The sequence below is a fragment of the Lolium perenne genome, chromosome 1 (genome assembly GCF_019359855.2).
Source record: "Lolium perenne isolate Kyuss_39 chromosome 1, Kyuss_2.0, whole genome shotgun sequence".
NCBI classification, from domain to species: domain Eukaryota; kingdom Viridiplantae; phylum Streptophyta; class Magnoliopsida; order Poales; family Poaceae; genus Lolium; species Lolium perenne.
The window spans coordinates 56,427,126-56,437,597 of NC_067244.2; the positions used below are offsets into that span (position 1 = coordinate 56,427,126).

Genomic DNA, 10,472 nt, shown 5'->3' on the forward strand with positions numbered 1-10,472 from the left:
AAACTATGAAAAACGTTATAATTAGGTGAAAACGAAAAATCAACCTTTTGGGGGACTAGCCGTATAGGGCCCGTCGATGTGGGACGGTCTTCCCTAAACTAAGCTTCTGCCGGCGCGTTCCATGTAACTATACCGGTGCTGCGAGCTACTATGGGCGCGTTTGGTTGCCTGGGCCGAATTCCTTCATGCCCGCGCCAGCGAGATGGGAGGCATTGCGCGTCGCGAACGGGTCATGGGCCACTTTTGGCGGGTCGTTTGGTAGCCTGTGCGGCCTTTTACGCGCCGGAGAAGGAACCCATGCCCCATCGTTTGGTTGCCCGTTTCCAGCCCATCTTGCACGCAGGAAAACATGAATCTGCTGTTTGGTTGCTCAAATCACAAGTTCATATCCTTACCACAATTCAAATAGGGTGAGATTACCATGCCATGGCATCTTACATACGATCAGAGACCACTCAGAAGAACAAGATCCTCACAATCACCACGATGAGGAAGGCGATGATGTAATCTTTCACCTTGCTGGGATGTACCTCCGGCGGTGCTCCTTGTAGAGCATGTACTTCCTTGGCGGCAGCTGTGCTAATGGCACTGCCTCATCGATGGCATGATCTTCCTGCAGCTCCTCTTCCAAGAAGCTGAGGTACTATTGCTGTGCCTCCTCCAATGTTGCATATCCTCGGTAGCTGTTGTTGGAGTAGCCATTGACCTGATCTTGACAGACTCTCCATGAGATGTAGATTCCTCGAACCCGCCCGCGAAACACCACATACCATTAGCATGGCAATAGAAGAAGTTAGCAGTCACAATAATGAAGCAATTCAGAAATGAGCAATAGAACAAGACAGTGTTGACAACAAATCTGAAACTAACAAGGGCATGCATATCATTCCAAATGTCAATGAGAAGTTTATCCTACACTACCGTGGTGTCCTACCACCACAACAAAAGTGGCTGTCTCATCCTAACACCACAAAGTTCACCATCATCTGAGGGGTTAGTATATACCACCTCATCATACTTACAAAAGAGGGCCAAATGTTGTTCATCGTAGCTACTGCCAGAATATACATCATCATCACCATCTCCATGCATGCAACCCTAAACCACCCCCTCAAGGGCACCACTACACCTTGCCGTGGTACTTGCCAAGGTAGTTCCTCAGCCAGAGGACGCGGCGTGGATCGATCATGCCGACGAAGCTGGATCCCTGGGCCTTGTGGTCGACGAGGCGGCTGAGGGCGACCATCAAATCATCCTCGGTGAAGCCAAGCATGTCCATGACCGCATTGTACAGGTCAGGGTGCATGTCTGTGGGCTTGTTCGCCCTGATGGCATGTGCGACCTCCTTCACAGCAACAGTCATGTTGGTGAAGGCCACTGGCTCGTCGTCCGCGAAGGCACCTCTCTTCCTCTTGCCGGCGGTCGGCTTCTCAGGCGCGTCAGCGGGCTTGTCAGCATCGAGGTTGATCGTGTCGGACTCCTGGGTGTCAACATCCTCAGGTGCAGGAGATGGTGCAGCCGAGCCTAGGGGCTCTTTGGATCCCATGGCGTACTTGCCGGTGGCGAGGTCGAAGGAGAAGATGGTATGCATCTCGTTGTAGTTGTCGATGGGCACATTCAGGAACTCCACGTCCTTTGGGTGATCATACGATACGAAGGGACAATCATGTTAGTACTGCTCATGGCTGATCAAGAAAGTTAGTGAGGAGGACTGAGTTAGTGAGGTGCTCACCGCGATGTGCCCGCAGTAGTGCTCGCCCTCAAGGACGATGCATTTGGTGTCCTCACACCACAGAGCACCACTTAGATCGCGGAGCCTACTAATGGTGAGCCACCTCTGCCTCCAGTTCCTCAGGTGGCTGTACACCTGAGTGGAGCAGACGGTCACACCACAGTGCTCAGCTAGGCCCTTTGCCACAGTATTGAGATGGACTTCCTTGAAGCCTTTGTCAGTTCTCACTCCGCTCTGGATCAAGCCACACATCTTCTCCAACACGAAGCTGGACATTAATGGAAGCCATTTCATGGTGGCATTCCTTTCCTGCCCGGTCTTCAAGGCCCTCTCCACTTCCCTGCGGTTCTTGTTCTTCTTAGAGGTGGCCAGCCTAGCCGCCACCTCTGCCGCTACCTGAGCCACCAGGTCAGACACATGCACAGGGGTGACCTTGGACTCATACGTGGGCTACGAATCCGAAACTTGGGCAGGGATCTGAGAGTCCCCAACGCAGACAAGCGCCTGGCTAAAGTCATCGCAGAAAGAATCCTACAGACATCGTAGTACAACCTAAATCAGACAAGCAGTTCATTGCAACTGTGAATAGCACAAACCATACCAACAATCATCCTAAATCAGACAAGCAGTTCATTGCAACTGTGAATAGCACAAACCATACCAACAATCATCCTAAATCATACACGCAGTTCATTGCAACGGTGAATAGCACAAACCCTTGCAAGATCATGGCAGTTGAGCACATTTTGGACTAACCCCTGCTACAAGAACAAATCCTAGGCAAGATCATGGCAGTAGCATACGGAAATGTCGAATCCTAGCTAGATCATGATAGCTCACTACAATCCGAACTAACCCCTGCTACAAGACCTAACCCTAGGCAAGATCTGACTACTCCTAACCTAGATCTAAACATCACCGCGGTACGGGGATAAGGGATGGCTTACAGTCATGGCCGGAGGTGAAGATGCGCTGGACCAGTAGGTAGCCCAGATGTACTCGTCGCCGCCGCCGCTGCTGAAACCGTCGCCGACCGGAGATGCGTGCGCTTCTTACCTGCTTGCCGACAGGAGGAGGAGCTCGAAATTTGGGGGGGGGGGGGGGGGGCCGTGGCGGAGGGGTAGAAATAGGCCATGGCGAGCGGTGGGAGGTGACATAATCCTTCCTGTCCCCCTTTTCGCTTTTCACCGACGCACGCTGCAGCTTCCGCCATCTCCATTCTCGTCTCCGCCCGTGCGCCGAAGATTCCACTTTGCATCAGCGGGCGTGGAGATTTGCCTGCACCACTGGAAATTGTCGAACCGAGCGTTCCTCCAGGGCCTGGCTCGACACTGCTTTGAGAAGTGGTTCCTGCAACAACGCCGCTCGCCCAGGCAACCAAACGGGCCGAAAATTGCTGGCCCGATGCGAGCCAAGGGGGATGCAGCCTACCAAACGCGCCCTATATGGGGCATGCCAGTGAAGATGCTTGCACACGGCTATAAGGGCATGTACAATGGTGATGAGTTAGCTGTCTGTGTAAGAGGTAGTTATAGGTGATTTTGGTGATGTGGAGGAAAAAGAATGAGGAGAGAGAAGGAGGCCGTAAAGTTCCAGACAGTCTGTAGGCTTCTTCTTACATTGTAGTATGAAGGGTGTCTATAATTTATACTCGCATATAGCTATGGCTAAAAATAGACAACTTACAAACAGACTATTGTATACAGTTTCTATATCATTGTTTATAGATGATATGGAGTAGTACTACAGACATCATCCGTCTAAACCAATGTACATGCCCTAAAGGCGGGAGATGTTCTGCAATTTTACCCGGTGATGTCTAGTATACTTTTATAGCAAGGACACGATGCATTGTAAAACTCAGCGTCTAGAGAAACCCGCACCAATCATCATGTACAAGAAACTATAGTTAAGCAGATGAGATTATCAAAATCCTGTCCTGGAATCCAGTCTGATTATCATGGTGATAATGTTATGGAGGAGATGCGCCGTATGAGTATGTCGAATACACCGTCCCTGTCCAGCATGTTAACCCTGACGCACCTGGCGTCTCCTCCGAACTGCTCCCCGCCCCGCGCCACGATGCTGTGCCCTCGCAGGAACTCGGCGCAGTCCTCTACGCCTTCCTTCTCGCAGCGCAGCCACGCGAACGCTGCACGCGATCGCGAGCGCAAGGCAATGAGAAGCGAAAACGCAGTGAGAATTCAGAGCAAGCTGCGGTAATGGTGGTGGAATCGGTGTGCGTGGGTCGGGTGTGTCACATGTTACCGTACCAGGGTAAGCCGCCACGGTTTGCTTGGTGAAGTTGCAGTAGCCGGTGGTCTCCTCCGGGAGGCTGAAGGCGCCGCCAGTGCTCGCCACGGCGGCGCGCAGAGCGCGCCAGCGCTCTGCCATGCGCTGCCGCGCGAAGTCGAAGAGGCGGAGCCGCGTGCCGCCGCCGCTGTCGGCGTTGTCGTAGGCGTCGGAGACCACGGCCAGGAGCTTGGCGGCGCGGAGCTGGGAGTCCCTGGACACGCCGATGGCGGCCCGGTCAACGAAGTAGACCACCTTCTTGGCCACGTCGCGGTCCTTGACGAGCGCCCACCCGAGCCTGGTGCCGGCGTGGCCCGTGATCTTGGAGACGGTGAAGAGCATGATGTCGTGGGCGGCGGCGCCCGTGATGGGCGTGTACTGCGGCCAGTAGTAGACCAGGTCGTGGATCGCCTTGCCGCTCAGCACGGCCTCGCGGATGGCGCCGTCCGGGTTGTTGGGCGAGCAGACCAGCTCGATGTGGCCGTCGTCGCCGCCGTCCAAGGCGTTGGCGTCGCCGGCCCACCGGTAGTACCCCGAGAGCAGGAGGTCCGTCTGCGGCGGGTACGACTGTACATGTCGTCCAAGATCGCGCACACCATGTCAGTCGCTCACGGCCACGAATGTAATGAACTGAATTTATATTTGGATTTGCTGCGTCACTTGATCTTAGTTACTTACCGAGTAGTATGGCGCGGGTGACACGACGCCGACGGGCCGATCGGCGCCGGCAGGGGACAGCGCGTACATGGCCGCTTGGAAGAGCTGGGTGGCTCCGGTGCCGACGACGAGGTGGTAGCCGTCGTCGATCGCTGCGTTGCCGACCAGGCGGTGGAGACGGCGCACCTCGCGCTCAAACTCCGGATCGAGGAACCAGCAGAGGTTTCCGGCGTCGGAGGTGTAGCTCATCCCCCACCACCCCGGGATCACCACCGCCGCCCGCTCCCCGGCCTCCCTCCAGAACGCCTCGTACATGGTCGGGTCGCCGCTGCACGCATGCACGCACAGACGCCACCCGGTACGAAGGCAAATGAAGTACACTGTCAGATTGAAATTTTCTCTGCGTAATCTATGTATGGAAGAACGAAGTAACGAACACACACAGCTCAAGGTTGATGACGGCGTCCGGCGCGACGACCGGCTCCGACGGCGCCGGAGCATCCCGGTCCATTCCTGACATTCCTGCGCGCGCAGCAACCAACTTGCCTCTCGTGCCACTCGCCTGATTGATATTCCGCTGCTGCTGATGGTCGCCGAGGAGGCCGGTGGTTTTATGTCCCGTGCTGGGGGCGGCGCAAGCGAGAAATGCCTGCACGCAAAGGCATGTCATGCGTGCGAGCACGCACACACGCGGCCGGCGATGGCCGGAGGTGGCTGATCTACGGTGGGTGGCCGCGGCAACAAGACTTTGGGTCGATGCAGCAGCAGCTCACGCAGACCAGCGACCTGGTGTGAGGCGCCAAGCCAAGCCATGTGACTGTGAGCTGCTAGCACAGTAGCTTCGTTGTCAGAGAACTGCGTGAGTGTAGTCGTGGTCCTGGTGAGATCTACGTAGCGGAGCCAAGAATTCATTCAGAGATAAGGGTGAAAGTGCACGTCTGGTCGCTACTGGTCTCGTGTCGTATTTACCTTGGCCAAACCTCCGTGAGATTTGTGATCACAGAACGACGGCCACACGATAAGTCGATAATGACATGGGAGACGTCCTGAGAAGATCAGGCAATGACGTCTTGGGCAGATGACAGCGCCAGCTCATGGACAGGTTAGACAAATGCCAAAGTGTATGTCTCGCATAACCTTTTGGCTTATTAGATAGAGATAAAAGAACATGGAAATCCGTCATCACCAGACAAGTCTCAGAGGAATCAGCAATAACACTAGAGAACTTAACGATGGATAAATTGTACCAGCCACTAACAGGTGAAAGCAAGAGCTATCGAACACAAGTTGTGCGATCTTCAGCAACAAACCAACCAGATTGTCCCTCCCTCCAGCCCTGCCAAGTTCCTCAGATGAATGCACAAAATGTTCAGTGATCAATATACACATGCTGCTCCAGGAGCCAGCAACGGCCCTAGCTAAGCACAGCTGGGCCTATCGCCCGAACCAGCCCTTCTGGGGAGGCTGCGCGTCCGTGCCATTCATCAGCTTGTCTAGCACCACGTTCAGATCGACGTTCTGACCGTTCTCAGTCAGCCTCCGCACAGTAGCCCTCACTTGCTCTTTCGAGAAACCCATGGTAGAAACCTTGTCCACTACGTCGTCGACCGCCACTCTGTTGCCGGACGAGGCGCTCGGACTGGAGCTCACTGGCGTCGCTTGGGGCAGTATCTGAGCTGTAGGGAGCTTGCCATAGTTGCCACTGCCGCCAGAAGGGGCTCCTGTGGGGCCGAAGGGCGAGGGCGCGTTCACTCCGGCATTACCACGGTGAGAAGGAGACCCATTGTAACCATATTGCTCAGGATAACCGCCTCCTCCCTGCTGTTTGTATCCAGCATTGTAGGATGGTGGTGGCCCAGAGTTAGGCCTGATTGCTGGCGGCTCATACATGCCAGGATTTGGCCCGTAGAAAGGAGGAGCAGGTCCGCCGGGTGGTGGCATGTACGGGGATGGTGGACGCATATTTGGTGGATAGCTCTGAGGAGGAGGCCCATAAGGTGCTGGTTCTTCTTGCTGTTGGGGCAAGGATGGGGCTGCAGTTTGGGGGTTAACACTTCCAGGCGGTGGAGGTTGAGAGTATGGAGCATACTGAGGCGGGGGTTGATAATGCTGTGGTGCTGCTGGATGTGCTTGTGGCTGCGTTGCTGGTGGTGCTTGGTATTGCTGGTGTGCAGCCTCTGTTGGCTGTGCAGGTGGGGGATAGTAGGATTCCTGCGGCATGGTTGGCACAGATGGAGCTGGTGGCACTTGTTGCATCTGGGGATGCGGTAATTGAGCTTGGAATTGTGGTGGAGGTTGGTTGTGAACCATCGGTGGTGGTGGCGCATTGGGAGCAGGAAGAGTAGGGAGTGCTGGTGGTTGGGAAGGGGGCTGGGCTTGATATTGTGGTTGAACAATTGGCTGAGGTGCAGTCAGCTGCTGCTGTGAGTCTATCTGCCCAGCACTGGCATTTTCTGGCTGAACATCCTCCGCTTTAGATACTTGAAGCTTTGTAAGTTGGATCTGGGTCTCAACAATTTCCTGCTTGTCACGCAAAATCTGCACACCTGCTTGAACCTGCAAGTGGTGCATACATAATTAGTCTAGTCACTGAAGAAATCTTGGGGATGGTACAAAACAAATTGATGAAAATATGTTTCCAGCGACTATCAACTCGTCAACAGGGCCAGATATTCACTGATGGGGGATGTTCACTTTCAGGGAGAGGAGTTGGAATAAAGCTTACCTCCCGCAGTGTGTTCTCAAATTGCCTTAGTTTTCCATCAGTGCTGCCATTGTAATTACCAACTGTTAACTTGAACTCGCCAATAGAACCCTCGAGATGGTGTGTTCTGCCCTCCAGCTGTGCAAGTCTTGAACTTACACCTTCCAGTGCATGTAGCAAGTTATCAGCATATTTCTTCATGGTGCGATCAATGTCTGCTATAGTGACTGCATTGAAGTTGCTCCTTTCTTCTTCATGACTAACTTTCTTTAGCACACGAGGCTCCACTATAGCAGCACTCTTTGCATTGTAAAAGAAATGAAACATAGTAAGCATACATTTATCATAAGGAAAGAGAAAAACACTATGAAGTGATAACAATCATGCATCACAAGAACTGAAGAATGAAAGAAGGATATGCTGAATATGAACAAGTTCCCTGAGTGCCCGTGATAGTAGTGCTTATACAGTTATACTCAATCAGTGGCCATTAAAATGCATACCATACCACTAACAAGAAATATGAAGAAGAACATAATAACTTTGCATGCACATATAACTTGGATACGCTGGAGCTGGACTGCCTAGTGCCCACACAGGATTGGTGGTTATGGACATGACCCAATGATTATACACATAACCAAACTGATTTTGCAATAGTTACTGGAAATGCAGTTCACTGGAGTCATGATAAGTGATACGGATTCATGAAGTGCCACTGCCACTTTTTCTTCCAAAGTGCCGGGTGACTGTAAGTAAATCGTTTAAGGTTCAGAGCCATTGCAAGAGAAGCATCTGCAACCATCTATAAGTAATTACGAAATACTATTGTCATATCAGCACCTGTTTATCGCACAAATGCTGTCATGGGCTCTGGGCAAAGTCAGCCACAAGGCAGTTTATAGTAATTAGAAATGCAGCTCACTAGAGCCATGCTAAGGGACATGGAGTCATGAAGTGACACTGCCGCCTTTTCTTCCAAAGTGCATGGTGAGCACACATAAATCAGTTAAGGCTGAGCAATCGTACATGAGACTAGAGGGTGTGTGTGTAGCAAATCGCACATACATGGTTCATGGCCTAGCCAAGTTGCACAACATTGCATTTGCATGGATGCTTCAGAAACTCTATGATGCATATAAGACTACAAGGAGTAAACCAGTCAACCACATAGAGCTTAAATCAGCAAGCAGCTGCAAACAAAGAGCCATTGCAAGAGAAGCATCTGCAGCCATCTAAAAGTAACTACAAAATACTATGTCAGATCATCATCTGCTTATCTCGCAAATGATATCATGGGTCCAGGGAGGTCTATAGCAATGTAGTGTTATTATTGTGGACGGGCAACTCGTCAGGTAAATTTCCTAGGTATAAACCACATGGCACTCATAGGCGTGTGCAATAGCATTATCCCTTTGATGATGGGAAGATCAACCACATCAATTGGATTCAAACCGTAACAAAATTCGACAATAGAACAGGGAAACGCTACCTAGCAAGATGATGGGAAGAGCAACCACATGAATTGGATTCTAACCATAACGAAATTCGACAATAGAACAGGGCAACACTACCTAGCAATTACCAGTGTCTAGAGCTAAACTCGGATAGGAATAGGAAGCATGCGACCTAAACAAGCTTAATGAACATTTGTTAGCTTGATTCGCGGGTGAACGGGCGCGACGAACAGATCTACCACAGCGCCATCGGCGGGGAGGTGGCCAAGTGTTATTACCTTAAGGCTGGGAGACGCGGCATTGGAGTCGAGCGACCCCCAAGCGTTCGGCGCGGGGGCCGACGCGGCGGGCGCGGGGGCAGCGGCGGTGCGGATGGGCTGGAAGTCGTAGCTGGGCATCACCACCTCGTCTGCGCCAGTGCCGCCCCGGCGCGCGTGGAGGTCGTCGTGGCTCTCCACCACGTCTTCCTCCTGCGGGTTGGCGCCCATCAGATCGAACAGCTCGCCGCCGCCGCCGCCGGCGGAGGGAGGCGACGACGCGGCGCCCGCCGCCGCGAGGCCGAGGATCTGCTTGTCCATGAACTGCGACGCGTTCATCGCTACCGCGATTTGACCGGAGCTGGCGACGGGAGGCCGGTGAGGCGTAGGAGGCAATCTAGGGTGCGTTTGGATTGTGCCCGCACCAGCCCTACCAAAATTGGTCAGCCAAATATTTGGCGGAGGATTCCAACGCCCAGGGTTTGCCAAAATTTTGGCTATAGGGTGCGTTTGGATTGTGCCCGCACCAGCCCTACCAAAATTGGTCAGCCAAATATTTGGCGGAGGATTCCAACGCCCAGGGTTTGCCAAAATTTTGGCTATAATCTGTGAAGGGAACACCAACTAGTCCATTGGCTGCCAAAAAATTGGCAACAAACCAAACATATGTACAGATAATTGGCATGACCAATCTTTTGGTAAGGTCAGCCGGGGCCATAAACCAAACAGACCCCTAATCTGTGAAGGGAACACCAACTAGTCCATTGGCTGCCAAAAAATTGGCAACAAACCAAACATATGTACAGATAATTGGCATGACCAATCTTTTGGTAAGGTCAGCCGGGGCCATAAACCAAACAGACCCCTAAGGTCGGTGGGATTTGTTTTCCCGGACGGAAGGAGAAGACTACGACTGCCAGTAGACGACGGAAGTCCTGGCTGGGCCAGTGCTTCTAAGCCCAGGTTTTCATGGGCTTAGAGCATCTAGCAGAGCACGTATAAAGACCGTATAAAGTGGAACCGAAAAAATGGAGTTCGGTTCTCCGAATTTGTTTGCTTCGACGTGAGTCGCGGCGCATAATAGAAACCGAAAAAACGAACCGAAAAACGGAAATCAAAAATCGCGGAAAATCTCGCTGCGATGGTCCTTGCGAAATGAAACGAAATCTTGCTCCGATCGAGCTACATTCAAACATAATTTACAATACTAATAAAAATACTTAACTAAACCTACTCCGCCTCTCTAATTTGACCCAAAAAAACTACGAAATTAGCCCCAGGATTGTGCTAGCGGCGGAGGAGGGTTTTTCGCTCGCCGGCGGCTCCTAGGCGAGGACGATCGCGGCCACCTCGACCGACGCCACTTCCGACGA

At 52.5% G+C, this 10,472-nt stretch overlaps 2 protein-coding genes across 3 annotated transcripts; both read right to left on the reverse strand.

Annotated features, from left to right (window-relative positions):
- Positions 1-1,123: 1,123 nt before the first annotated feature.
- LOC127331291 (uncharacterized) lies at positions 1,124-2,685 on the reverse strand. The gene is made up of 3 exons (XM_071821866.1): positions 2,680-2,685; positions 1,731-2,128; positions 1,124-1,643 (listed from the first exon to the last, which is right to left on the reverse strand). The coding sequence occupies exons 1-3, from the start codon at positions 2,683-2,685 to the stop codon at positions 1,124-1,126; spliced, it is 924 nt and encodes a 307-aa protein (XP_071677967.1).
- Positions 2,686-3,485: 800 nt separating this feature from the next.
- Positions 3,486-9,509, reverse strand: LOC127293019 (tryptophan aminotransferase-related protein 2). Of its 2 annotated transcripts, XM_051322579.2 has the most exons (6): positions 9,121-9,509; positions 7,407-7,685; positions 6,129-7,237; positions 4,703-5,009; positions 4,006-4,591; positions 3,521-3,884 (listed from the first exon to the last, which is right to left on the reverse strand). In XM_051322579.2, exons 1-6 carry the CDS (start codon positions 9,436-9,438, stop codon positions 3,691-3,693), a joined length of 2,793 nt encoding a protein of 930 aa, XP_051178539.1. In that variant the 5' UTR covers positions 9,439-9,509; the 3' UTR covers positions 3,521-3,690. The 2 variants fall into 2 exon arrangements, with proteins under 2 accessions (XP_051178531.1, XP_051178539.1); XM_051322571.2 differs by lacking the exons at positions 6,129-7,237; positions 7,407-7,685; positions 9,121-9,509 and adding an exon at positions 5,125-5,512 and having other exon boundaries at positions 3,486-3,884.
- Between the last annotated feature and the right edge of the window lie 963 nt (positions 9,510-10,472).